We start from the raw sequence: 27,566 nt of genomic DNA, 5'->3' as shown, positions 1-27,566 counted from the left end.
CGTACATTTATCTCCCCTTGGTTTTTTTTTTGCACTGTGTGTGTCCGCCGGATGCAGTCAGTGCCGGCAGGAAGCAAATGTTCCTATGAGCGAGAGAATACACAAAAAAACGAGCCATAGAACAGGGCAGGAAATGATGCCTGCTGGCATTTAATTTTCCTCCCCTTGCTCGCGAGCAACACCCACAAACCTCAGCCCTTTTTTTCGCAACAAGGCAGTAAGAAAATTGAAAACAGTCTGAAACTTTTCCAAATCCTAACCACACACACATAGATACTTCGACTTTCATTTCTTTTAGTCCTTTCTTCACTTGCGTGCTTTCTTTTGCTTCATCACCCGAAAGCAAATCATTATGCGGGCCGGGCATTAATGTGTCTGTTTCAGGCACAGGCAAAGGTTGCAAGTGCTGTTGACTGCAGCGCTGCAAGTGGGAAGTGATATTAAAGAAAATGGATCGAAAACGGGGATAAAAATCCAATGCTGCCAGCAGTTTTTCGCTTAAGCCTGTCGGCGCTTAAAAAAGTCCCGCGGAATGGACAGAAAGTTGTGGCTGCGGGAAGAAGACTCACAAATGAGATGGTGAGTTGATAAATGTACGGCCCAGGTGACAGTCTGGATAAAACTTTAGAGAAAATCTGATAACAGCTCCTTAGCAAGCTTTCTTTGGTGTACACATTGCATACATTTAGGCGATTTGAAAGCAAAATACAGCGGAGCGCCGTTTATCCGGGCTTCACGGGACTTGACCTCGCCCGGATAAGCGAATAACACGGATAATGAGCCTAATGATATATTTTATCACCAATTCCCTGATAAGGTTTTGGAAAATTTTCTTATTTTCTGATAAAAATAACCCTGTTTTTATTAACTTCATGTTTTTCCAATGAGAATATTTGAAATTTGCCATGAATTATAGTGTTTTTTGTTATGACAATTTGCTATTATAACCGCTTTTTCAAATATCCTCCTTATAACGCAATATCACCTTTGTATTGAGCTGTCATTTCTCAACAGCACGGATAAACGGAAATCCGGATAAAAGGTACCCGGATAAATGGCGCTCCACTGTACCTAAAAATGATCTGAATTTCCGTTATTTTTTATTCCAAAGTTCTCAATTTGGGTGAGCCTTGTTTGTTTGATTATTTTAGCAAGGCTGGTCGCTGAGAAAGGTCCAAAACTTTTTTCCCATCGTTAGAGCCTTCAGGATGAACTTCCAGTCCAGTAGGATTTTATTTTCACCGAAAAAGAAAACTAATTTGATCGTCTCAGCAAGACTCCTTCTTGGGGTGCAGGAAGCTTCGACTAATTTGCTCCAAACTGCTCGGTCGCTCATCCCGCAATGAAAAGATGGGGGTTATTATGCTGGGTTACAAAAAATCCAACCAAAAAAAGAACGATAGTTCTATTCAACACCACCCACAGGGTTCATAATTTGATGGACGAAATAGCGGTCGACGGGAGCGAGCGGGGTAGCTTAGTTGCTTAATTTTTATGGCCACTTTTTATGAGTCACCCGACTAGCAGCTGAATGGTCGCGGTGATCCTGTCCAAGTGGGTGGATTTGTGTGGCTGTGGTTTGGGAGAATTAATTACAACCGTCAGGCACCCACTCGGGCTCGACTAGACACCCGGGGGATGGAACAAATTTACCCCTACGGTTGCGCAGGGGTGAATGAAAATTTCACCTTAAAACGGTTATGGTAAACTGAGCGGGATAATAACTATCGGTGGAAATAAATTATCAAGATGCGAAAGGCATTACGCAAGAGGATTAGAGTAACTGGACGCTTTTAGAGGTTTAGAGGAGTGTTTACAGTTCAAAATATTATTGGTTTTAAGCGATTTAGATGGGGTCGTTAGAAAGATGATCAAAATAGGTTAAGAACCTTTCACCCTTTCGCCTTTTTTGAGATAGAATGAATCATATGATAGCATGTTAAGTGCGGTTAAGTGATTTATGAACTTAAATCAATGTGAGCTGCTTGAAATTTTCATAATTACTAAAGCTTCTCACAGGCAACCACACATCGAATAGATTCGGGTTTATAATATTCATGGTTTGCTTTAAACTGCTTCCAAATATTTTATCTACAGCCACGTTAGAACCCATTTCAATGTAGAAACTTTTCCGATTATCAATTCCCCAAAGGCATACCAAATGTCTGTCTGGTAAATTATTCTAATTCCATCGGTCCTTCAGTGCAATGACCGGCTCAACAGTTCCACACCACCGAACGAATGTTAAATAGCACACACTAATACACAGCCTGTCAAAGGTAATACAGTTTCAAGTCGTGGCACGTTTGTCTTATCTTACTGGCAACCGAACGTCGTCTGGCCGTGTCCGTTGGGCGATAAATAATTAATGAAAATTCATTGTAAGCACTAGAAGATTTTTCCACGCTTTCAATCATCGGCGTGGAGTGTGGCGCCGAGGGTTGTAGCGTCCTGAATACCTCTGGGAGAAAGCCTCGTCTGCTGCAAGGCATCGTAACGAGAGAATGAAGCAACTTTCACACCACTGATGGTTTTCATTCGTCATCGTCTGCTCGGTGGATGATAGCTCGGTTGTGGTGTAGATTGCAATAACAAAAAACTACACGAAAAAACACCTTTATCTTTACCCCTTTTTCCCAGGCTGCAGCAGGTGAGAGAGTCCGTATCATGGTGAGAGTTCATTTTTTATCCGTGGTGCGAGAAAATTCGGTAATCCTTCCGGGTGGAATCCTTCCGGACGGTGTTTGAAATGGACTTTTCTTCACCTTTTGATGCGCGTGATGCAGCACCAGCTGTTTGTTATCCAGCAAAAGGAGGGATGTGAATTGAAAAGTTACCTTATTTTGAAGGAAATAAAGCTTATCAGTTGAGTGAATTAAATAAAATCATTTCAATGCGCTGTCACATTCAAGTCCAATTCATGCTAAATCACAAACCAATCGAAAGGGGCGATTAAAAATGTATCACCTGTAGCAGGTTCTTATCATCACCATCTTCACTATCCACACCCAAAGCCGCTCGAAGCGTGAATGATGGAATGATTCAAACTCGACACGAATCATCCTGTCACTTCTGATCAGCCCGGGTTTAAGTGGTTTTTCTACAAACGGAGAGCTACCCGGAAAGCAAACAGGAATGCGAGGGAATGCTTCAACATAAGAGCGTATAGCACGGGTCCCCAGTATAGACCAGTGCAGGTGAACGCTTTCTTTCGTACATAAATCACCCCACCACGGTATGATGGATGGCGGTGGTAAAATTAAACGATATCGTTGTACACCACTCGACTTGCATGCGCAATGGGAATTTAGGACCCATTTTGTGTTCCGTTTCCGGTTTCTTAGAACGCGAAGTGAAAGGGAGATTTTATTCAATGTCGTGTGGTAAAATGTTTGGTTGAATTTTGTTTCATATAAATCAAACAATAAATTATTGTAAATTTAGTGGAAGTAGCATAAATCTACTAAATGATAAGTTCTCATAAATTTTCTATGTATAAAATATAAAAAAATCCTATACTTAACAAAATAAAAGCTAAATAGGATCATAATAAGGCCCTTCTCAACTCTTTTGCCATGCGGTTAGTATACCTTTAGGGGGGTCATTTTAAAAATTATGGCAAATATTACCGCTTCTGCAAACAGCAGCTTAAGAGCACCTTGTTGAGCTGGTGCTCCTTTTTATCTGCATCTCTATAAACCTCAGAAGCAAGATAAGCCATCCCACAGATCAAGATGACTATTCCATTGTGAGAACGCTCGGTAAAATATTGGCCACCCCCCCTCCTCCAGTCAGCCTGCCCGCCTGCCTGTCGGTGATTTAATACTTCATAATATCGCTATCTACATCGTAAACGTTGCCGGCCACGATACACGATCTGCACAAGGAAGCACCATCTGCTTTGCGAGACGCTCAGCAAGCAAGGAAGCAGAAGAAAAAAAAAAATCAATAAAACTCAACACTTTCCCTCCCGTTTTGGTACAGCTCTTATCCCTTCTTTTTGCAAATGGCTATATTGCCGTCTTGGCATATGTCTACCACCCTGCTCGTCAACGCACACACACACGCAGAAAAAAAGCAGAGATTCGTGATATTGAAATTGAACAGACGACGAACCGAACAAATCATCCCATCGCTTTCCCCGCTTCCGTGGGCTGATAACACCCGGGGAAACTATCACGCGAGCCGGCGTGGGAAGAAAGCGTCGGGCTGGCGCTGTCGTCGGGCATAATTTATTCCGTCTGATGCAAGCCGGGCGCATCTCATCACGCGGCTAGATGTTGACTACCCGCGCTGGGCAAACAGAAGAAAAGGGGGAATTCGTCCTTCGTCCCGCAAGGATTTATTTGTGCGCGTTCGTCGCGCGTAATGAGAGTCAAGGGACGCCAGGGGAATGCATGGGATGGTGGTATGAATAATTCAGCGGCGCAGTCGGTGCTGCAACGGCGGCTTATTATGCTGTGCCGTCAAACGTTCAAACGCAAACGAACGAGCTTCGAGCACGTGTCGCACGGGTGCGAGATGCGTTGTCACAAGCAAAACATGCTTTTCAATCATGAATTGATGCGAACCGGCAGCAGGGTGCATAATTTAGAACGATAGAAGATAAAAGTGATATACCATACTGAGCCAGTTTAAGGCGTCATGCGTAACGTACTGATTGATCTCACGTAACACAAGTCAAGTGCGTTACGTTTCAACTCATCGACAATTATCCACCGACTGGGTCGAGGGGGGTTGTAAAAGTCCTTTTAGCTTTGTGAAAAACAAACACAAAAAATAGTTGCAAACGCAAGTTGCATCCAAGCCACTGGGCCAGGCCACAAACACCTAGACGGCCAACCTGGCTCCACTGGCCGGTTGTGCAGTATCGGTTGTGGTTTTCTCACATTGGGTGCAAAGTGTGTACCGGCCACACAAGTGCAGGCTTCCGTATTGTCCCTTTTTGCTGGGCAAAAAGGGAGTATTAAAGGGATTATCCTACTAGGGAGGCAGGTATGGGGAGAGAGTCTTTCAGTCAACTTTACCCAGAAGCCCTTCCATGATGGTGCTGAAGTGCATGTACAATTCAGAAGCGTATGTCATGGTGGTTGGGGGCAAAGTGTCGTATGCACGGACAATAAAATGGTCCGACAGTTATAGAAAATTGGATTCCAGATCGTTAAAGGGGTGCATACAAAAAACGGGTGGTAAGCTGGAAGTTGGAAGGAAGGAAGCTGTGGTTAGGGGTTGTTGCATAAGTGGTCATAGTTGGGCAAACAACTGCATTTGCGACATTTGGGGTGTGAAGTTGGTGAAGTTACGTTCTGATGGTTTTTTTTTGGAAAGGAATAACAAGGTTTTAACACAAAAAGTAGAAGTTTACAATATAAAAATGTCAAAAACAACTTCCAGACTTCAAACTTTTCGCAGAAAAATATATAGTTTAAGCAATGAAAACTAAAAAGAACGGCAACACAAAATCGCTTGAGGCAAAAGAACGACACATCGCGGACGACATGTAACCTGCCAGACATAAAAAAAGAAACCTACTAAACACTAAACACCAGACTAGAAATAAAGCGAGACTTTCCAAAGAGAAGACCCAGAGACTCACCACTCCCGGCAGGATATGTGGGATCCTTCGTAGTACGATGATTGTCTCAACGGTGGTACGAGACAATGGCGTTTCGTTTCGAAACAAACAGACACCAAAAGCCGAGACGTAGTCTACGTTGTGTTGTGTGCCTTTTTTCCCTCGCTACTAAGGCATACACTCACAGACAATGCACTGGAAATGGTTAAGCAAATAGTAACACGTTTTGTCTGGCATATAAAGGAAGCAAATGAACAAAAAGATAAACAAACAAAACGTTCGGATGTGCTCGGTGTGTTTGGATGGCTTTTTGAGGTGTCTAGTTCCCTGGTATGAACAAAATTTGTAGTAGTAAATTAAAGGGAACATAGAAAAATGAAAGAGAAGGAATAGTTAATAAAATAAGTAAAGTAAAGCAACAAATGAAATATCTAAAATTTAATGGTAGCTAGCAGAAATGTAGTATTCAATAGCTAAGACATAAAACAAAATTTACTAATAAAAATGCAAAATAGCTTTGAAAATAACATGGAAATTGAATTGAAAATGAAACAAAACAGTAGTTCCTACATATAATGAAACATTTAAATAATACAAAACATGATACTGAACTAAAGAAAGCTTTAAATGAAGCTCTCACTAGTATCTTACACGTATCAAATAGAAATGCCAATATTCCTATAGTTCAGATTGAAATTGATCCCATAAGACCTTGTAGAGGGGAAAGCAACATCATACTAAAACAGTATTCCAATTAAGATTAACCTTTTTTGCCCCTTTCGCCGGGTACCCATATGGAACCGAACACCTTCAACGTTCAACAAGCGTGGAAGCAACCATGAAATTACAACTCCCACCGGGGGCGTTGTACGTCATTCATCGTTCATTAAAGCCCTTCCAGACAGTCCCATCCTTTAAGCGCTGCTGCAAGTGTTCGGATCAAAGCAATGTCACGGAACAAGGACGCTTGGAGAGTTGTTTGGCGGGGCGTTTGCGTATGAAAAACAAATCAAATCAAATTCGGTCTCGAAATCTCCCACACGTCATACATACGACGCTTGTTTACAATTGGGCCGGACTTTTTGCATCCTTCGGTTCTCTTTGATGACATTCTTGCAGCGGATGGGGCTGTGAGGCAACTCCCTTCTTGTTGCTATGTCTCAAATTAGACCAGTTATGGCGTTCGTGACACTGTGAGCAATCAATTTGCTTCATGACGACCTGCGGACCATGGACAGCAGAAAGGGTGCAGAAGGCGGACATCACTATCCCCAGGGCTTTGGGGCCTTGACGATCGACGGTGGACAAAGGACCGTCTCGGAATCTCGTTTTGAAAAACCCCGTGTCCTTCGGGGAAAGGGGATGATGCTCGTGTTGGTTGGTTGGTTGCTTGCAGGACAAAGAAAGCAAAAAAAAAAAAACCGAACGAAAATGACAATAAAATTACACCCAACATCAGGGATTCGCGCTGTTTGGTTGTTGCACTACTGAGTCGGGTGTCCTTTTTCCACTGTGTGTGTGTGACACACGCTATCAATGACACTGGTGTGGTATTTTCCATACCCCGCCTCAGAGTAAACATGTGCGCCATTGGATGCCAGTTTTCCTCCCACATTGCCTGTTGTCCACACTACCACCACCTTTTACTACTGCGGCGGGGCATTTATTTGCAAAGTGAATGGTTTGTGTAATTTTTTTTATTCTGTATGTCCGCAATGTGAAATGCGAATTCTTTGCCTTCTTGTGCCACGAGTTTGCGTTAGATTTGTTTTTGCTTTTTTTTATCTTGGCTTTACTTTATATCCCGCCGTTCGGTTTGACTGTGGCGGCAGAAAGCCATGCACAGAGATCGGGCATATTCCAGTAAACGGACATTTAATTGAATGTCCTTTCGAGGGGGGGGGGGAAGGAACCGTTGCACAGACCGTTTACTTTATTTACCTTTCAAATTGGCCACCCATCGTCATCGGCCCGCGGATGAATTTATCGACCGGCAGCGCAGACAGGGATGCGGACGCACATTTGACAATTCGAACCGAAAATCGAATTCATTGAGCATGGTGGCCGGGGTCGTGGTGTGGGGGGTTTATGTGTTTCTCGGTGTCACTTTCGCAGAAGCACGGCTACGGCGTTTTTTTAGGTGTGGTGGGCAGCGAGAGCTAATAGTGTTCGCCGTGGTGGCAGGTCAATATTGATCACTCGGGCCCGGGTTTGACGATGTGTTAGAAGCGAAACGAGAAAATTCATCGGAAGTGCTGGGCGTTTAAGGAAAATGGAAGCTCAATCGTTATTCCACTGTCATGAGCAGAGTGTCTGTGCATTGATATCACTTTTGAGCAGGAGGAGATTGTAGAAATGGCAGGCTGCGAAAGTAATGGACCAATTGTAATATGAAAGCGGGCTAAAAAGAGAATATGATGTTCTGAATGGCTTGGTTTCTTATGTGAATCTGAATAAGAATTTATAAAGACGACGAAAAGTAAAATGCGAGCAGCGCATTGCATACTTGCAGGCGTTTTGTGCTAGAAATAATCTGTTATAACCTAAAGTTATGCAATTGTTATAACAATAATTCATTTTTATGATTATTTCGATGGTTTTAATGTTCCAACACCTATTTCTTATAAAAAACACATTCCAAATCTCACTCACTCGTCGTTATTATTACGACAACGTTAATTGAAAACTTATTCAATCCGCACAATTGTTCGCACCTTCCATACAACTTCCTGGTGTAAATTAATCTGCTTTCCAGCCTGTTCCATTATTCTTCCGCCATCCAACACGACACAAGACATCCTCTTCTTGCAGGGTTTAGTTGTGCCGCTTGGTAGAATAACAATTTCCTTATCGCGCGCTGCTCGTTTCCTTTACTAATTAGTCCCAAGGGAAAGGTGGTTGAGCAGCGTCGAAAAGAAAAGAACGCCGAGCCTTTGATGCTATCCGGCGCACATTGTTCCTCGCAGGAAGCGGTGCTTTATAAATATAAACCGTTCGCTATCACAACATTGACACACAATAAATGTAGATTGTTTAATTAATTTCGTTGTTTCCCTGTTTTGTTTTCTTCCTTTCGTTTCGTTTCGTCCGCTGCAGCTATGAATGTCTGACGCCAGCAAACACCAAGCAGAGTAAGAGCTGTGGCGATCTGTTAGATATGGTAAGCAAAGAGGATTGGCTTGAATTTACCCAGCAAATAGACGAATAATATCGGAGTCGTCTTCGGGGTGCAAACGCTCATTGCAGGAAACGACACCGGACGGCGGAAATGAAGCCGTAGCACTGAAGAAAGCGCTCGAATGGGAGCTGTCACTAGATTCGCGGGACCTTCGATCGCACGCCTGGTACCATGGTCCCATACCACGGCAGCGGGCGGAAGAGATCGTCCAGAAGGAGGGAGACTTCCTGGTGCGCGACTGTGTTTCGCAGCCGGGCAACTATGTGCTTACGTGCCGAACCAAGGGACCGACGCTGCACTTCGTGATCAATAAGGTGAGTAAACAGAGAGTGTTTTCATAAAAAAACCAGAAATTTAAATTATAAAAACATTTTAAAACTAAACGAAAAAAAACCGTGCCGTGAGAAAAATCAAACTGAAGCTGCAATAAATCAGCAAGAAATGAATCTTCATTTGCATAATGTCTGGCGTAACGTTGCAAGAAGTGCACGAGATGTAAGCTTGCCTCGCCTGCCGAAAGGCTTACCACGGAAAAGCGTGTACGCCTCCGGTTGGACAAAAACCAAGACGCTTGTCAAAAGCGGTGTTTTTACTGCCAGAACTTTGGTCCAGAACATCTTTCTTACTTTGCTAAAAGGCATGGCAACATGGTACAACCACTCGAGACACACCAGCAGCAGCAGCAGCTGTGTGGCGCGACTCTAACCAGGCGCCAAAAAGCACGTGCAGAAAGTTTTTTTCCTCCTTCCTTAACCAACACACGCACACACTGCCCCCGCCCCAAAAGCAGTCAGTTTTGTAGTAGTTTGCACTTACAAGAAGGGGAAGAAAATTACACTCGCTTTCTTCTTGCGAATCCGTTTTCGAATAGTGTGGCGTTTTGCGCTGTTACACGCTTCTCATTTCATCACGACTCCGTCCATCAGGTCTTAGTGCCGGAAGTGTGTATTAAGACACGAGACACGGCACAGACAAACATTGCCTGATTACAACCCACTTCTTCACCAGTGCACCAGGCACAAGTGCACTGAAGTGGATAAGAGTGCAACAACAGCGCTCGTCTCAGGAGCGCTCGGTGTTAGGATTTGTTTTGACTTTCCGACTGCCTCAGACCTGCCCGGACGGTGACAAAAGGGCTCTTTTTGTACAATTCAATGAAGTTTCGGAAAGGAGCTTTTTGAAGAGGAATAATAATCGGATTTCGTTGCTCGTTTGCGGTCATTACTTACTAGCCAAGAGGATTTGTCTTAAGTCGAAATGCATAATCAATTATTGCATCCAGAATTGGAGAAAAATAATTGAAAATTAAGTATAAAAGGTATTTGTTTTATAATAGTTGAAAGTTGCATTAAAATTGATAGTTATCTCGAGATTCAAAGGAATATAAATGCACTGGTAGACGCTGTGATAATTTTGCCTACAACCAAGACAAAACGCCTAAATGTATGCAATACGCGTGTCAAAAGTTCCATTAAATCGTCGTATTATGTCGTATTATCCCATTTACCTTAAGCACCCCTAACACTACCAAAATATCAATCAAATCAATATAGTGTCATTACGTTATTGTCCCGGTGGCCTTTCTTGACTTGCTTGACACTGACAGCAATTAAAAATGAGCTAAATATTAATGAAACACCATTCAATCACTCCCACTCATCAAACCTCGTGACAAACGAATGCGACGGAGAGAAACGATTGGAACTTAATTAAAATTGACCCATCCAACCACCATTACGACAAGGTCCTTGAAGTTGCAGCCATTTCACACGACATCATTACCAGCAGCAATCGTTTCTCTCGATGCAGCCTCTTGACAAAACCACCCCCCATTTTTTTTTGATCGGTACTACATCTATTTTGACTGGCTCTACACCGCACAACGATGATTGATTCACTCACTTGATTTGCCATTCCCGGGCTTGGCCAAAAATCGAGCACGCTTTACATGCCATGTCCATGCCATGGCGCTTGGTACACGCTGTTCGCTCGATTGTACGACCCTCCCGGCCAACAATTTCGACCCGCAAACCATCGGGAGAGAGGCGAAGCGAATGAAAATAACATTATGATCGATCACTTGAGAGCTAACGAACCGAAAACCATTCTTTCGACGTCGTGTCGTGTCTTCCAGCTGGGAGGGAGGCGTGAGATTCGCTGATGCTGCTGCAGTGGAGAAATTTTCGCAGCACGATTGCGGATCGATAAGGAGTTGAAGCGGGAGGATAAAATCGCTCATTTGCGAAAAACAGTTTAGCGAAGGATAGAGAAAAGCGACCTTATGCGGAAAAGCGAAAATTGTGTTGACTTTCTGCAAGTTTTGCTCAGAAACTGGGAAAGATTTTTGCTGCTGTTATCTATTGAGAAGCATAACGACCTAATGGTTTTGAAGAATTTGTTACATTAAAGGTAACAAGTCATTAAAAGTGTCTTCTTGTAATGCGGATATCATAACTTTAGGCGTTTAGACATCTTTAGCAATTTTGGGAAAGTATTTCAGAAAAGTCAATATATCAAATCTTATCAAAATGGAACAACAAATGTGGCAAGTACTCAGAGTACTTATCTTCGAATAATATCTCGTTTAAAAAGATCCGCAACAAAAAAACCTCGTAAACCATCATGCCCTTCGTACCTTCTGAACATGCTCCCCTAACGCAAAGTTAATGAACTCCTTCTGAAGGAGGCGCTCATGATACGAACTCCTCCCGCAAGCCTTAACGACATTACCATGTGCTTGATTACTTGGCGCGTCATATCGTGTTTGCCGACGAGCCATTCTTCACACACCCAGTTAACATAGTACCAGTAGTTTGGCGTACTTTTCGCATAGACTCTCAGAGCTACATTGTATCAGTTGATCAGGGAGAAAAAAAGCTAACCTTTGGTATGCTCCCATCTACCAATCTATCTACAGCTTCTGCTCCAACCGGAAACCGTATACGAGCGCGTGCAGTATCAGTTCGAGGACGATGCCTACGATACAGTTCCTGATTTGATTACCTTCTACGTAGGCTCGGGTAAGTGCGTCCACCATCACACCGACCGACCGAGGGGCAGTTGACCCCGTTTCGCACCGTTCTCACTCACCTTTTCTCTCTCCTGACAGGAAAATCCATATCGGTCGCATCGGGTGCGAGAATTCAATTTCCGTGCAACCGAACGTACCCGCTCTCGTTCTACGCGGGCAAGTGTCCACAGAATGCGGCCGGCATGGCGGGCATCCGTGGGCCGAGCCCGCTCAACTCACCCTCACCCGTACCGTCGTCACCGGGCTTTAGGTAGGTTGGTTTGTGTGCTTGTGTGTAAATGCTCGTACAATCGACGGAGGGGGTTCGTCACTTGACATCTGCCTTTTTTGCTGTTTGCTCTACAATGTTTTAATAACAAAGCGCTTTCTCTCTCTCTCTCTCTCTCTCTCTGTGTTTGTTGAAAATCGATAGGTATAATCCGTACACGCAGCAGACTAGCTCCTACCGCAGCCCGATGTCATCGCCGCCCCGCACCAAGCGAGAAACACCGCCCCGGTTGCCGAGCAAAAAGCAACGCTCTCAGTCCCTTACGCCCCTTCACGGTGCGGCGGGCGGTCAGCAACGGTACAGCAGTGCGGACGGTGTGATCGGGGGTAACGGGGGCGCATCGGACGGTGGCAGTAAGTCAAGCAAACCATCGCGACTTGCCGAAACGCCGGAAAAGTGCAACAGTGCGGACGGTGTCATCCACAACAGCGAGTCTGGCGCAGGTGCCAGGCCGTCAGAGGAGAAGTGCTCGAGTGCGGATGGTGTGGTAAAGTCACAGACTCTTACCCGGCCCTGCTCAACCGAACCGAATGGGCTGGCGTCGCTGAAGGGTTCCCAGTCGTCGCTGCCCCGGTCGGCCAGTTTGCGGTCGTCCCAGGGCAAGCTAAGCTCGCGGGCGTCCAGCATCAACAAGGAACCGAGCGAACACTCGCTCAGTCCGTGCCTGGAGCAGAAAGCGTTCGCTGAGGATGAGGAACAGCCGCCTAGTCCACCGCCGAAGCCGATACGCGGTGGCGCCGGTGGAACACTGCAAAGGCGTGACTCGATGAAAGACTCCGACTCAGGGTCGGTGCAGGGTAGTGGAACGCATGGTGGACGGGGCGGCATGACTTCGTACCATCCCAGTGGTTCCGATTCGGGCAATGGGTCGGGCGATTCAGCTCAAAGCTCTGCCACTGGGGAGGAGCTAGCCCCTCCTGTTGCACGTGGCGTTGGTGGTGTGGTGCTCCGGAATCCACGCTTCATACCCACGTCCCTGTCGTCGATAACGCTGCGTTCGCACGCGGAAATAGATCCGGTTGCGGCAGAGGAAGCCCTACTTGCCATGCAGATCCCGACGTACGAGCAGGTGTCACGGTACGATCTGGAAAACTTCAACACACTGCTGCTACCGTTCTGTGACTGCAAACCGCTGGACAGTGGTACGCTCAACACGGTCCGGATGATGCTGTGTGAGTCGGGGCCGCGCGTCATCGCGAACCATCTAACGCGGGTGGACATTGGATTGATATTGGGTACGAGGTCTTATGCACTTAGATCTTGAAAAGGACACTTACTTAACAAATTGTGCACATCTCTTGTTGCAGAAAAAGACGAAAGCCGCAAGGATGATCCACTGAGCTGTACCGGGTTGGAGCTGATCACGCTGGAGCAGGGCAAGCAGTACCGGTTGGATCTCATCGAGCGGACGGAGTGTATGAAGCTGCTCGTCGCCGTTACCATCCTCACCTGCCAGAGCGATCTCGAGCGGGCGGAAACGCTCAACAAATGGATCCAGATAGCGGTCGAGACGAAAACTGCCTTGGGTAATCTGTTCGGCTTTAGTGCCATCATGCTGGGCCTCTCGATGCCGCAGGTAGGTTCAGTCTCGTCTAGTGTTGGGTTTCATGAATCTTACGTTTAGATTCATTCATATGAATGTTCAGAGATGAGTGATTTGCATCTCCAATCGACTCTTCAAACATTCATGGATCTCCAAGGATTTATGTATCTCGAAAGATAAATGAATCTTCAAAGATTCATGAATCAGAAAGATTCATAAATCCATTAAAATTCATATATCTTCAGGGATTCATGAATCTTTGGAGATGTATGATTTTCAAAATATTGAATTTGCGTGAACCCACCTAATAACATGGCCGTCTTGGGTTCAAGCCTCGAATGGACTGAATCCCAGTAGCAAAACAAACTATCCAGCTGCGTGGTACTTGCCTGTACAGGCTGGCAGGACCTCGTAGGTTGTTACTCCAAGAAGAATTGTGAGAAGCTAAAAGCTATTTGAATTTTTGGAGATGTATGAATCCCTGGAGATGCATGAATCTTTCGAGATATATGAATCTTATGAATTCATGAGTCTTTCAAGATTCATGAATCTTTGGAAATTCATGAATCTTTGAATCACATTTACCCAACACTACTCTCGCCTAAAGAATGTGGACTTTACATAACTCTACGTGTTTGCAATGCTCTCTCGCTCTCTCTCTTGCAGATTCAAAAGCTCGAATCCACCTGGCACACGCTGCGCCAAAAGTTCACCGATAGTGCATTCAACTTCGAGGCGAAGCTGCGGCCGACGCTGAACAGCATGAACGACTGCTCCAATCCCCAGGCACCGAACACGACTATCCCGCACATATTACCGTACGTGCTGGTGAAGGATCGCACCATAAACGATGTGTTTGGTGAGTATCTAGAGAAGATCTGAACATCATCTGGAGAGCATAAGACTTACAAATGCGCTTCGGTGTGTCACTACAGCAAACACGCCGAGTCCCTGCCCGACTCTGATCGCATCGTGCGTTACGCCCTGGGAAACCATCACGCAAGACTTTGGCTTTTCCGTGCTGTTCGCTCACCTGGACGCGGCGCGCAGCTTCATAAACAACATTTCACTCTACAAAAAGAATGCACAAACGATCATGCAGGACACGAGCCGGCTGGATCCGCTGATGGAGGACGCATTCAAGTAGGTGTTAAATGATTTACTGCAACAAAATTGATCGAAACTAACTGGGCTCACTTTCTCGCTTTTGCCGCGTAGGACTGAGTTTCAGATGAAATTCCTGTGGGGCAGCAAGGGCGCACTGGTGCCGGCCGAGGAGCGTCACGCCAAGTTCGAACACGTGCTCACGGTAATGGCGGAAAAGTTCTGCGGTGATCCTTCAGCCGGTTAAGCCTAACAGTGCCACCACAGACAGAGAGGGCAACACGTTAGTGGAGTGTGAATAGTACTATTACTACCATCTACGCTACTTTTCATCTCATTCTCTCACTCTCACTCTCACCCACTCCATCTCCACACACCATGCTCTAACCATACTATCTTCTACGATTTAGTGTTTCATCCACGATCCATCATCTCTATCGTCTTCTTGCTAGTGGAATTGAGCGGTTAGCGGTCTACTCATTTGTATGTACGATATATTTATAATAACTAAACTTAGCAAAAAAAGATGATAAAACGTAAAGTTTATCGATTAGAGACAACAAAAAACGAACATTAGTTCCATTCTACTTCACACAATACTCAAATTGATAGACAATTTGCAACCACTTTTTTGGCGAAAAAGAACAGCATAATAATAAAAAAAACAAAAGCGATTAATCGGTGTAGAGGTTTGGACGCAAAAGGCGAGTAAAATAGAGCAACACACACCGTTAGTTTTTTGCAAATGACCAATTCCAAATCTTCGAAACGAAGCGCTATTTCATTGCAAGTTACATCAAATCCACGCAAAACCAGTACTGCCGAATGGAGCAACGAAACGCGATCCACTTTTGCTAGAGCAACAACCTAAACACAGACAGCCAAATAAAAAAACAGAAACTCTAAAGCCGTAACTCAAACTAGGAGAAGTTTATATCGAATCGAAGTTGTGGTTAGGGTTAATAGCAGTAACAGCAGAAAACAAAAACGATGGATCGCTTTGGAGAGCACAAGCACGCGTGAAAAGAGAGATCTTAGAGATTAGGGTAAGGTGTGTAAAATCTAGTCAAAATATACCAAACGCGTAATACTATACAAAAAAAATGATTATTAAACGAAGCAAACGAAACGTAAGCATGCGTGTGGATTGGTTTTCATTACGGATATTGTTTCGGGACGAAGGAGGCGGAAGACGAGATAGAAAATGTAAGTGGATTTGTAACTGTGCGCAACACGTTTTCTAAGACACACACACGCCATACACCCGGCTCGACACGATTGACAGAAGAAATAACGTATCGTATTTTAGGGAAAGTGAATAACGATTTTCTAAAAACAAATAAACCTAAAATTATTACATTTTGTGAGCATTGAAGTTATGATCAGACGGAGCAGAATCAAATGTATATGAGCACTGGTAGAGTGAACCGCATAACTTACACGATAATCTACCTACCAGGTTGGTGCAAGTTTAGTAGCAGGAGTAAAGGAGCCAATCTCTTTACGTGACGCGAAATTAAAAAAAAAGCAATACACACAATCGTAGTATCATCAGGCGTGGCAAGCGACAAGTTACTTCCCCTTCTAGACGACCACCCTTCTACTTCACGCACACTGATGGTTTATGAAACCGCCGTGAACGTTTATCAACCCCCTCTAAGGCAGTAGACGTAAAGCTAACCGATAGCTATGCGAGTTCCAAACTTTACATTTACATCCTCAGGTGTTTAGGAGCGATCGATCGGCACGAGATAGAAAAGAGATTAATAATACCTTTATCTACTTTTTTTGTTGTATATTAGTACGGTTGTTACAATAACACAAGTGAGTTCGGTTTTGTAAGCAGCACCTGTACGGTTTGTCTATTTCTAGGATGAATAATGCATTGTAATACATGTAAAGCATACCCCGAGCAGGATAACAAGTTGGACAATATGGCGAGATCGGTACACCCTTCTTTAATTACGACGGAAAACAATCCAAACTGAAACCATAGAATCAACACTCTGATGTAACCGCCGTAAATGATATCTCGATTGAGGATGGGATGCCAACGCCCACGGGTCCCGGACCTCGATCAAACTGTAACACACCGAGTGTGGTTGCATGCATGCAATGGGAAATGGGGATGATGATCGTGTCTATCAAAGAAATAACTCCTTCAAACTGGTTTGATAATAAATTTTAAGTAAATAAACTAGTTGTAGGGGGAAAATAACGAGCGAAAAGGAGTCGAATCTCTTGCGCAAGAACTAGCCACATAAAAGAAGAAGAAGAAATGCAGCATATTACCTAATACTTCCAACTAAATGGTGCAGACTGGAATGTTGAGCGATGGGAGAGGAATGTTTTTGGGAGGAAAAAGTTCCCAAAAAAGAAGGAATTTTGAGTTGTTTAACTAAAACTAAATAGAAACGTGAGCGTGTAAGAGGTACGAAGGTGATCGACCGGGGGAGGGTAAGTGGGACTCTGCCCACTGGGGTGGTATGTAACCGAAAAGTATTATATATACAGATAGTTATGGAAACCAAGTACTTGTCATGATATGTTGTACAAACAAAACAGCTCTAAACACTAATATTTCTATTCAAGGATGGCATACCAGAGAGAAGGAAAGACAGAGCAAGAGAGAAAGAGATAAAAGGTGCGAGGAAAACAGTATGGATAACTGAACCTAATGTATGAAAATAAATTATTTAATACAACCTAAACACTAAATCACTGTGAATGGCCGTTACTCACCATGAAATGATTATCCTAAACCAAACACTTCCAGCTTGGCAACATGCCGATGTGCTTGTAGAACAGGTGCGTCCTCGGAAACAACTCCCAAGCGTGCGGGTGCATCAGCTTGTACGACTGCTTGATCGTCAGCTCAGCGACACCGGCAATCGCTGCGACCGCCTTCAGGCTCATCGCCGTAGCGGACACCTGGGAGGCCATGAAGATGGCGGCAGCCGCCACCGAGATGGGCGACCGATCCGGCACGAGGTCCGCTTCGAACGCTTTCTGCGCAATGTGCGTCGCTGCCTTTTGCACTTCGTGCGGAAGAACTGCACAAACACAAATAGGCGAAAGTAGAAAAGAGACGTAAAAAGATGTCCTTCGCGTGCGATACTTACACAGCTTCGAACAGAAGCGCTGCATAAAATCTTCCGACGTGATGTGATCCAGCGATGTAGCCAGCACCTTGGTGATTAGCTTAAAGCAGCGCCCAATCTCCTTCTTGCTGGCCGAGCAAACCGCGCACATCTCCTTGAAGGTACGCGGCACACCTTCCTGCCGGCAAGCGATGTACAGACAGGCTACAGACACTGCTTCTAACGACCGATGGGTTAGCGCGGCCGGTTCCAGCGCTTGCTTGAAGATGGTTTTAGCATGGCTCACGATCGACGCCGGTGCATTGATGCGTTCCGCCATGGTGGCGATCATGGCGAAGCCGAACATTAGCTTGCGCGTTGTGGTGTCCATTTTGAGGAAGGAGAAATGGTTGGGCGCTGTCGAAGAAGGAGTAAATTGTCACAATAATGTGTGTAACCCGTTGGTACATACATACGCTCAAAGCCGTTGGCAGAAGGTTGTATAAACGTGGCCAGATTTTGTAGTACTGGATCGGTGCTACCGACACGGGATGGATCCGGCCGGCTTGGGTCATCGCTAAACGTGCGCCACTCGCTGGACGGATCGATCATACGGTCACCGACGATAAGGCCACAGTCGGAGCATATCATGTCGCCGGTATGGTAGTCGTCGACCAATGCCGCAGCAGGATGATACGGGCAGACGAGTTGGTTTGCTGCAGGAGATGTATTTCTGCCAAAAATTAAAAAAAAAGATATTAATGCAAAAAAAAGTTAACAAATGCTTAGAAATTCACGTGTTCTACTTACGAAACATTTGAAGCCATCGTTCTTAACTGTACGTCTATCGGCTCGGAAAGGCTGTGTGCTATCTGAGCGGCCTGCAAACAGCAATGGTAAAGCTGAAACGAAAACGCACACTTCTTCTCGCCTGGTTACCGTTGGCAACGGCGCACCATGGTTACCATGATCTTCGTTTCTCACTGACACTCGATTCAATCGGTTTATGGTTTGTTTTGTGTTGCACTGTTTTATTTAGTTTTTATCTTATAAATCAGTTCATTATATGTTTCTAGTTCTTTTTTTTATCTCACCACTTCTTTTCCGCTTCCTTTTTCTTCGTTTGTTCCAACGATGGTGCCCATGTTTTTGTTTTGTATCCTCTCCTCTCATCCCCTCCCTCCTCATTTTACTATTTAAATGTACCGAGGGGGAAAGGGCTCTCTGCTCGCTGTCTCGCAAAGTATCAAAAATAATTCCTCATCTAAGTAAATAATCCCTTACAAAAGACAACGATAAACAACGAGCGTGAAAATAATACAATTCTTCATCAGGTTTTGTTTTTGCTTCTTCTCTTCTTCTTCTTCTTCTTCTTCTTGTAGGGAGGGGGATGGAGGGTGGAGTGATGGTCAAGAGCCGCCCTTATTGCGGTCCAAACTGTGTTCCAAAAGGATGTTTGCGTGTACGCTATACAACTGTTTCCGCTTGTGTGGTTCTATTCCTTTTTGCTGGGAACAAAACCACGTTCTGTCGATCACTGTGTGTGTATCGTCCTGTGTAATATAGTGAATCCTGTCTATTATCGATTTTAATTCCTTCCCCTAGGAGAGAGAAAAAGGGGAGCGTTGGTGCTTGGTTTTCGTAGCAACAAATCCAATTATAATTCCTATAAGACCTGATGGTAGTTGTTCGTATGACCTTTTCTGATCTACTCTGCTTGCTTCCCTACCGTGTTCCCGCTCAATCTATACACCGTATTAAATAATTCAATTCATCTGTGGAAAAGTTTGTACTCCCGTTATAGTAGTAGTAGTTGTAGTTTAAAGGGGATTTCAGGGAGGGCACACACATACATACAAACGCACATACACTATTTGCTGCGATACAGAAATGAGCCAAATGTAAAAAAGGAAACAAAAATTATATAAAACCAAAGAATTTTTTTTGGTAAATCAATACCCAAGCGACTTGGAACAGTTGACAGCATATATGATGCGTTTTTTCCGTAGGGAGTGTGGGTGGTATTGATTTACAGTGTGCCCATCAGCAAATAGATAAGATTTTCTTTGCAGCGTGCGTGCGTGTGTGAATGTCCTTTTAAGCAGGGCGAGACACAGCAGTAGGCTTGGTTAGCTGAAAAAGCCCTCGGAAACCGTGCACATACACACACACAGGGGAGGGTAGGGATGGGGCTTACACCGGGGGCAGCTGATCGATCGGGGTGTGGAAGTTAAAGTCCTCGGGGAACAGTTCGGCCGCGTGCGGGTACATTAACCGGTACGACTGGCGGATCGTGACGTCGGCCACGCCGGCAATGTCGCCGATTTCCTTGTGTGTTTTCTTGTTATCGGACGCTTGCGAGGCCATGTAGATGGCGGCTGCCGCCACGGAGATGGGCGATCGGCCGGGAACGATGTCCATTTCGACCGCTTTCCGAGCTATATGCGTAGCGGCACGCTGTACCACATTTGGTAGGTCTGGAGAGGGAGGAAAAATAATATTAGAAAAATGATCGACAATAAGCCGTTTTGAATGACATCAACGACTAGGTGTAATTTAAAACGCATTAAAATTGTCCAATCGAATTGCACACGTACCCAGGTTGGCGCAGAAGCGGGACATGAAGTCGGCGGTGGTGATGAGATCGACGGAGGTGGCGAGCGCCTTGAGCGTGAGCTTGAAGCAGCGTCCGATCTCCTTTTTGCTGATCTTGCTGACGGCGCAGATCTCTTTGAACGTTCGCGGCACGCCCTCCTGCCGGCAGGCGATGTACAGACAGGCGGACGCTTTGGCATCGTTCGAGCGGCCCTTCAGGTTTTTGCCGTCGTGCACCTGCTTGAACAGATTGTTCGCCCGGTCGGTGATCGTTTTCGGCAGGTTAATGCGGTCCGCCATCGTGCTGATTTCCTTGAACGCCGCAATCAGCGCCCGGTCGGAGCTGCTCATCGTGCGGCGGTTCTGATACTTGGCAGCTGGAAAGAGGAAGAACGGAGACAAATGCCTTTAAAAACGTTCTCCTAAACGCGGAGGCACAATTTGACCTACTTCCGAATGCGTCGAACGACGCGGGACCAGTGCCGGGACCGATCATGGTGGACAGATCGCCTCCACTGAGCAGCGGGTTTTCCGGCCCACCGACACGGGACGGGTCCACGCCTGCCTTTTCGTTGCTAAACGTACGCCATTCCGAGCCCACGTCGATGACCCGATCGCCCACCACCAGCCCACACTCGGAGCATATCATATCGCCGGCCCGGTAGTCCTCTATCAGTGGTGCCTCCGGGTGCGAGTAGCAGCACACTTTGTTCAAATGGGCGTCCCTGTGGAGGGTTGTTGAAAAGAAGACCACAATCAAATGGAAAGAAAAACAAACACACACACACACACACATAAAACGGGCTGCATTCACCCCGAAAGGGGCAGGCAGAAGGCACGGTGGAGGTGTGCTGGAGACACACCACGATGCAATACATTATGCATACGCACCTTGATGAGCTTGCCATTGTGCCCGCGCCTGTCTCAGTTCCGTTCCCGGGGTAGGAAGTTGCGTTGCCCGCTAGCCCACTGTCGGTGCGAATGTTTGCACTTTGGTGTGTTCTCTGCAAACGGGGGGCCCCACCAAAGTAACAACGTAGCAAACACCACAGCCACCGATGGCAGCACCAAACGCCAAGCGAACGGAGGGATTTACACGGCTTTGCTACGCCGACACCGATGATGTTTCGTGTTTGTCGTACGGGTAAACACTTAATTAACACAGCGATTGGGCCGTTTGAATGTTTTGAAGCGACGAAAGGTGTGAAAATAATGTACAATTTTTGGGGTGTCCCGCGCCTTTTGCGTTGATTTGCTTCGCGGTTTGTTTCGATTTTGAGGCAAATGCGAACAGAGCTGTCAAACTTCGGGTCGGTCTCGTCGGGAAACGTCAAATGTGTTGCTGGGGGGTAGGAATGTCACTGTTATGTTAGGAAGTGGCGTAGAGCGTGCGGCTTTGAACACTTTTTAATAATAATAAATGTGCTGAAAGCATTGGTTTTAACTAAAAAGATATTGAATAAAATGAAAAAGAGAGGATAATAAACGAAACGACGAATAAAGAGTATATAATATAACGGCTCTTTTAGATCGCGGTTTAAAATCTTCGTCAGCTGATTTGACATGTGTTATAAAGGGGGTGTTCTACTTGTAAGAAAAATGTGAAATAAGTACAAAATAAACATAAAATAATAAAAAGCTATGAAATCTTTATTGCACACTTCAACTTGCATTTGGGAGCTTTCTTATCATAACTTTCAACTGGCGCAAATTGGCACAGAACCGTTGAAAACCGGGCGAATCATGTCCGTGCGGCATATCGACAAACCAGAAGCCACACTCTTCCTCGATCATTGTGACGCGCGCCAGTGGATGCAAATTGTTCCGATCGTACGTTTGAAACCGGCGCAACTCAGTGGTCTCAGGAAATAGGCGCAGCCCGCCCCTTCCCGACCCGATCACCCTAATCGGAAAGTGATCCCGGCCGTTGTCGATCTCGAAGCGGTCGTAGATGCCAACGTGCTCCTGGCCATCGCGGTTCAGAATAAACGCCACTTCGTACGACCGACCGTACGTGAGTGAGTGTAACCGTTCCAGACCAATGAAATGTTCCCCGTCCGGTTGACCGAAGCCTCGTCTGTACGCTTCCCACGTTTGATTGAAGGTATGATCGGGGCCATCGAAGCGGTTGTAGATTACCATCCAGCTGCCGTCTTCGAACGTTTGATTGCAGTACACGTTGTAGGGCGGATCGGAACAAACTTTCAGCGGGTAAATGCCGGATCGTTGGTCTTTCACTTCACTGCAATCGGTTATTGCGGGGTTGCGAGTGCACGATCGTTCCTGGTCGTTGGCAACGGACGCCATTCGCGTTGCCATTTGGGAGTTGAGTGTGTTCAGTTGGTCGCTGAGCTGAACTAGCTGCTCCTGTACTTCCTTCAACCGTGAGGCTGTGAGATCCGATGAACGATGGCTATTCAGATCTTCTTGTTCAGCCTTTATTGAGACGGCCAAAAACACAACTAAAAAGCAATTGTAGAACAACATGACTTTAATGTTCAATGACTAATAGCAAACTGAAGTAGAACGCTTCGAAGAAGCGCAACCGAACCGCATCAGTAATGTGTGCGAACCTTTTCAATAAACAAGCTTCAAGGGGGCGCTACAGCAAGGTCAAACATGAGATAAGGATGTGCTAGATTACACAGACATAACTGACTTCAGGCAAGAATCATTAACTCCTAGAAGATGCATTACGAAAAAAATGCATATGAAAGTAAATTGTAATACCTTCTTTTTTGTGAAACGCCTACAAGTATGCAACTGTTGAAACAAAATGCGCTTTTTATTAGTAAAATTGGAATTAAATGCAATGCAATAGGTTTTGAAGAAAGCAGAAGCCACTTATATGCAAAATATTGTTGTGCTAAATAGCTCGAAAGAAGAAGCTCGTTTGAAAGACAAATTAAAGAATTAATTTTAGAAACGGATAGGATTATAACTGGAGCTAGAGAGCGCCACAAGGCACGCAATTATTAAAACAAAGCAACACAAACTTTTCAGCAAAATGTATCTAACCCATGCCTAAGACGTGCTACTACTGAAGAACAGTTTCATTGCACTGTTCGGCTTTTTCGTGCTTCCGTGTTCTTCTTCCGGCTGAAAGACACCACACATTGAGCAAATCTTCCACATTGAAACGGCAACGGCTGTTTCTAAACGTAAACAAAGCGCACCCTTTTCACCTGCACCCCGATATCTGCACACCAACCATCCATATCCGGTTTCTCGAAATGTTGGCACGAATTGCACGCAGCATAAAGCGGCACTCGCTGCACTCGAAATTAGATTAAACGAATAAAATACGACTCCCCCCCCTCCCTCTGAACGCGTGACCCCAGCATTCTCTATCGCGTTCAAACGGCACACGATCGCGGTGATGACGTGTTTTGCGCAGGTCCCGTCGCGTACTGCCGGCGTATTGTTTTTGTTTTTTTTTCACGTTTGCGCCTAGCCCGAGCACGATCGTGTTCGCGTTCGCGCTGCAACGCGGCCACAGAATTCAGTCGAACTCGTGATCTCGTCGGGAGCAGTCGTCGTGAAAAGCGTGTGTCAGCCGCAAACGAAACCTAAACCAATCCAACCAAACACACACACCACCACAACCACAGGGAGAGTGTGTGTGGTTTGTGGCACAGTTTTCAAAAAAAAGTTCTAAAGAGGCCGCCCGGTGCCTTTCCTTTGTGCTTTCCGGCCTGTGTGTGTGTGTGGAGGTGATTTTCTGTATTTTTTCTTTCTTGTTTTCACTATTCACAACGAAGACCGGCAAGTGCTTTGAAGGCCGCAATGCGAACCACACCACAGGTAATATATAGGTGACGGGGGCCGGGACGGGTTTTGGTGCTGATTTTTCGCTCCACTACAAACTACTACTAACGCACGCATCCTTTAACGTGCGTGAAACGGTGAAACGAAGAGTGCCAAAAGTGTGCGTGTTTGTGTGTGCTACATTTATATACGCAGCGGTTAAGCGGTGCGGTGTGCGTATGTACCCGGGAAAGCGGGGAGAAAGGCTAATTAAAGAATTTTGCCAGCACACAGGAAATACGCATACGTGTGCGTACGTGCGTGCGTTGATGGTTGAAGTGAATGTAGTAGCAGCAGAGCTGACGGAAAATTGGCAGATGAAACGAAAAAAAAAGAAGGAAAAGTTTCAACGGCAATTTCAGCTTCACTCAGCTGTGTGTTTCAAAGTGCACGTGTGTGTGTGTGTTTGTAGGGGTAGTGCAAATGTCTTGTTTAATTATCATCCACTGCAATCGGTTCTTTACGGGGTGTAGTAAGGGGAGCGGTTGGGGCTCACCACGAGATTATTACAAAATGGCAATGAGGCAAAGTTTTGGGAAAGGTCATCGTAGCAGCCTGCGACCTGTGTGTGTGTGTCTGTCTGTATTGGGCACGCGTTGGTTCCTTTTCGAGGTTATGTAACAGCGTGCAAAAGGGAAGGATAGCCAAAATCGTTCGTGTGCTAGTTTCATTGTGATTGAGAAAGAGTGTTTATTTATTGGTGAAATGCGCGATCAGAATAAACCGAGTGATATTGTGTTTTATAATTCTAATATATAATTATAATTCTAATTCAAAGAAAGTCCTCTTAAGGCCTAGTGCGTCTAGAAACGACTTACCCCCCTATTACTATCGAAGCGAATTCAAGTGAAGTGCCTTTCTTCAGTGTTTTTCGTGAAGTGATCCTTTTTTTTCGTTGCTTCGTCTGCCTCTCTCTCTCAGTGTGTTAAAATATTATACATTTCAAGTAGACCGCCCCGTCTTTCTGCGGGTACAAGTGGCCAGCGCCACTGTTCATCGGCTATTTTTGGAAGTTCGACTAATGGAAGCAAATCAAGAAACAGCCGAAAAAGACACACACGAAAAAAAACCCTCTCACAGTGATCATGGCACACTAAGCACGAGGGACAAGACACCAGCAGGCAGCAAGCGATAAGCAGTTGGGAAGGGGACTAGTAGCACTGAAACGAAAATAAGCTAAAGAAGGTTACTACAGTGTGTCGAGGCCAAGCGAGAGAGCTGGGAGGGAAAATATTTAAAAAAATTGGCAACACGAAAAACCTGCCTGTCCGCTGGCTGCAAAAATGGCAGCAATTTTGTTCATTAATATTTTTTCGCGACCATCACAACATCTGCTGGGTGGGAAAATGGTTGTGATTTTTCGTGCGATTTTACATGACGTGTCACGTTTTGCACCGACAAAGTGACACTTTGTGCGTATGTGTGTGTGCGAGTGTGTGTGCACCAACTCATCACGATGTTCTCGGCCTTCGTCCTTGTTGTGTGCGTCATGAAACACCATGCGCCTCCGTCGATCGACGGCATACGGCCATATGGCGCACGCGGCAGCAAGATGGATGGATTGTAACGCACCGCGAGCTCCGATTCTGGCTTTACGGCGACGCTTCACGGCTTGGCCAGTGAAAATAATGATATTTATTTATAAAAGCCACTAAGAAAAAAGCTAAAAAACCCGCCAGACACCGTCCGAATGCCCGTCGTCGCGCGTGTACGCGAGAGTGTAATTTGTAATTACCGAAGGAGAGATCCGCGGAATCGCAAATGTATCTTTTCTCCGTGCGTGTGTTAGCATACGCGCGTGTGTGTGTGTATTTCTATTATTGTTTCTCCCTCGGGTTGTTTTTCTCTTCTAAGGCACACTATTTGCACTTGTCGCTCGGTTCGATGGACGGTGTTTTGTTTTGCGATTTTTGGCTTTCCCGCAGACGCGCGGTATGTGCGCGGCTGTGTGTTGTGTGCTGTCCCCGTTTGCTAGTTACGCGTGATGCGTTCTGCAGGCCAGTATTTGGCACACACAGACACACAGACACACACACACACACACACACACACACACACACACACACACACCCAGAAGCAGCACACAATAAACGGTTGAGATATTTTTAGAGTAAACAGACGTCAGCTGCATGATAGACGGTTTATTAATACCTGCGATTCAACGGAGGTTGGTCGGCTTTCCCTACGGTTTGGCAAGCGTAGCGGGTTTGGTTACATAGGCGTTACACACGATCCAACCATCAGCCAGGAACTGGGCTACATTGTATGGGAAAGGATGATGGTCTGATGGCTAATGAAACGCATGGCTTTTGGATGTCGTTTTTGCTAGTGAATGGTTGAATCATAGCGAAAAAGAAATACAGCTGCTAATGTTTTGTTAGTGTTTTAAAGGTTAACGGAGGTCAACCATTCATCCGTTACAGGGAGGCAAAATCACTAGACCGATTTTTACCTCATTAGGAGGACATTTTTTCTCCGACTAAAGGCTGTTTCAAATTAGTTTTATTTTTTTAATTTAGATATGTTAAGCCTTTAATATTCACTGTTGGACACACGGTTTTACTCTATAAATCATTTCACTTCGATCTCAGTAGAATCTTATTTGAATTGATCTTGGACTAATTGAGAACCGATTTTTCCAACTCGTTTTTGGTTTCAATCGGTTCGTTTCGTTTTCCAATTAGTTTTATCGCCCTCAAATTCCCATCTGCTTACGCTCAGGCAAATCGCGGAGCTCTCTCTCTCTCCCCCATTCCAACCCCAAAGACCCTCATAAAACAGATGGATGGAAAATGCATATTAATATATGTTCAGCAAGCGTGTTTGCTCCACCAAAAGGTTTCCTGCCTAAAAATAAAATGTGGCACCCTTTGCCCTTTTGCCAGATCCGCGATCGCTGCTGTTCCACCTACGCTGGGTGGAAAGAAGAAGAAGAAGAAGAAGAGTCTCAAGTGTTCAGACAGTATAAAAGCAGAAAAAAACCCTTCGCCAACTCAACTTGATCTTCTCTCGCAAGCGACCGTTCTCATTAGCGCGGTGTGAGAATTGGTTTCCCTATTTGTGCCGTAGGGTTAAAGGAATCATTATTGTACTATTAATGAGCTCATTAGCTGCGAGAGTCTCTCAGAGCGTGAGTGTTATGTTACGTAAGCAAAATTATCGACTATAAAATTTAAAGGGAAATCGTTGAACTTTCCCTGTGCGTTATTGATTTTTTAAATTTTGCGAATTATTTAACTAATTCAATTAAAAAGATGCAATAATGGGCACGCCAGTAAATCATTCTCAACACACATAACACTAAACTACAGCGCTAATACAACAAGAAATTAATCTTCCCTAAGTATTGGCCCGTTCGTGTAATAATTTACTTCAATATTCACGA

At 45.2% G+C, this 27,566-nt stretch overlaps 5 protein-coding genes across 12 annotated transcripts in view; 2 read left to right on the top strand and 3 right to left on the bottom strand.

The window, feature by feature from the left end:
* LOC1271349 (breast cancer anti-estrogen resistance protein 3 homolog) overlaps window positions 1-17,417 on the top strand; it is a 36,491-nt gene extending 19,074 nt beyond the window's left edge. For all 3 annotated transcript variants that reach the window (XM_061656772.1, XM_061656773.1, XM_061656774.1), the window contains 9 exons: window positions 8,672-8,735; window positions 8,822-9,067; window positions 11,671-11,773; window positions 11,863-12,034; window positions 12,197-13,287; window positions 13,360-13,628; window positions 14,262-14,454; window positions 14,531-14,738; window positions 14,814-17,417. In XM_061656772.1, coding sequence (XP_061512756.1) covers window positions 8,672-8,735; window positions 8,822-9,067; window positions 11,671-11,773; window positions 11,863-12,034; window positions 12,197-13,287; window positions 13,360-13,628; window positions 14,262-14,454; window positions 14,531-14,738; window positions 14,814-14,946 — 2,479 coding nt within the window. In that variant the 3' untranslated portion in view covers window positions 14,947-17,417. The remainder of the gene's footprint in view (window positions 1-8,671; window positions 8,736-8,821; window positions 9,068-11,670; window positions 11,774-11,862; window positions 12,035-12,196; window positions 13,288-13,359; window positions 13,629-14,261; window positions 14,455-14,530; window positions 14,739-14,813) is intronic.
* LOC1271350 (transcription initiation factor IIB) overlaps window positions 1-18,719 on the bottom strand; it is a 28,398-nt gene extending 9,679 nt beyond the window's left edge. Inside the window, exons 1-4 of the mRNA XM_061656777.1 lie at window positions 18,590-18,719; window positions 18,256-18,512; window positions 17,822-18,196; window positions 17,442-17,752 (exon numbers count right to left, since the gene is read on the bottom strand). Of these exons, the coding sequence (XP_061512761.1) occupies window positions 17,457-17,752; window positions 17,822-18,196; window positions 18,256-18,512; window positions 18,590-18,606 (945 nt within the window). The 5' untranslated portion in view covers window positions 18,607-18,719 and the 3' untranslated portion in view covers window positions 17,442-17,456. The remainder of the gene's footprint in view (window positions 1-17,441; window positions 17,753-17,821; window positions 18,197-18,255; window positions 18,513-18,589) is intronic.
* Window positions 18,720-18,789: 70 nt separating this feature from the next.
* Window positions 18,790-21,694, bottom strand: LOC1271351 (transcription initiation factor IIB). Its single transcript, XM_310128.5, has 4 exons — window positions 21,266-21,694; window positions 20,825-21,099; window positions 20,377-20,751; window positions 18,790-20,256 (listed from the first exon to the last, which is right to left on the bottom strand). Exons 1-4 carry the CDS (start codon window positions 21,280-21,282, stop codon window positions 19,973-19,975), a joined length of 951 nt encoding a protein of 316 aa, XP_310128.4. The 5' UTR covers window positions 21,283-21,694; the 3' UTR covers window positions 18,790-19,972.
* Window positions 21,695-21,998: 304 nt separating this feature from the next.
* LOC3291998 (angiopoietin-4) lies at window positions 21,999-22,924 on the bottom strand. Its single transcript, XM_559684.3, has one exon. It carries the CDS (start codon window positions 22,859-22,861, stop codon window positions 22,037-22,039), a length of 825 nt encoding a protein of 274 aa, XP_559684.3. The 5' UTR covers window positions 22,862-22,924; the 3' UTR covers window positions 21,999-22,036.
* A 958-nt stretch (window positions 22,925-23,882) lies between these two features.
* Window positions 23,883-27,566, top strand: part of LOC1271352 (muscle-specific protein 300 kDa) — an 85,138-nt gene continuing 81,454 nt past the window's right edge. For 5 of the 6 annotated variants that reach the window (XM_061656727.1, XM_061656731.1, XM_061656728.1 and 2 more), the window contains exon 1: window positions 23,883-24,178. The gene's annotated coding sequence lies outside the window, so the exon portion shown is untranslated. The remainder of the gene's footprint in view (window positions 24,179-27,566) is intronic. The other variant, XM_061656726.1, reaches the window with a different exon arrangement.

This window comes from Anopheles gambiae, chromosome 3 (assembly GCF_943734735.2).
Source record: "Anopheles gambiae chromosome 3, idAnoGambNW_F1_1, whole genome shotgun sequence".
In the NCBI taxonomy this organism is placed as follows: domain Eukaryota; kingdom Metazoa; phylum Arthropoda; class Insecta; order Diptera; family Culicidae; genus Anopheles; species Anopheles gambiae.
This window is presented reverse-complemented; position numbering and strand designations above follow the sequence as displayed.

Bases quoted from the DNA above. Each gene is read 5' to 3' on its own strand.
- LOC3291998 (XM_559684.3), bottom strand. From the start codon at position 22,861: ATGTTGTTCTACAATTGCTTTTTAGTTGTGTTTTTGGCCGTCTCAATA.
- LOC1271351 (XM_310128.5), bottom strand. The intron at 20,752-20,824 runs GTAGGTCAAATT...TCCTCTTTCCAG, and splicing joins GTCGTTCGACGCATTCGGAA to CTGCCAAGTATCAGAACCGC. The intron at 20,257-20,376 runs GTACGTGTGCAA...CTCCCTCTCCAG, and splicing joins CCGCTTCTGCGCCAACCTGG to ACCTACCAAATGTGGTACAG.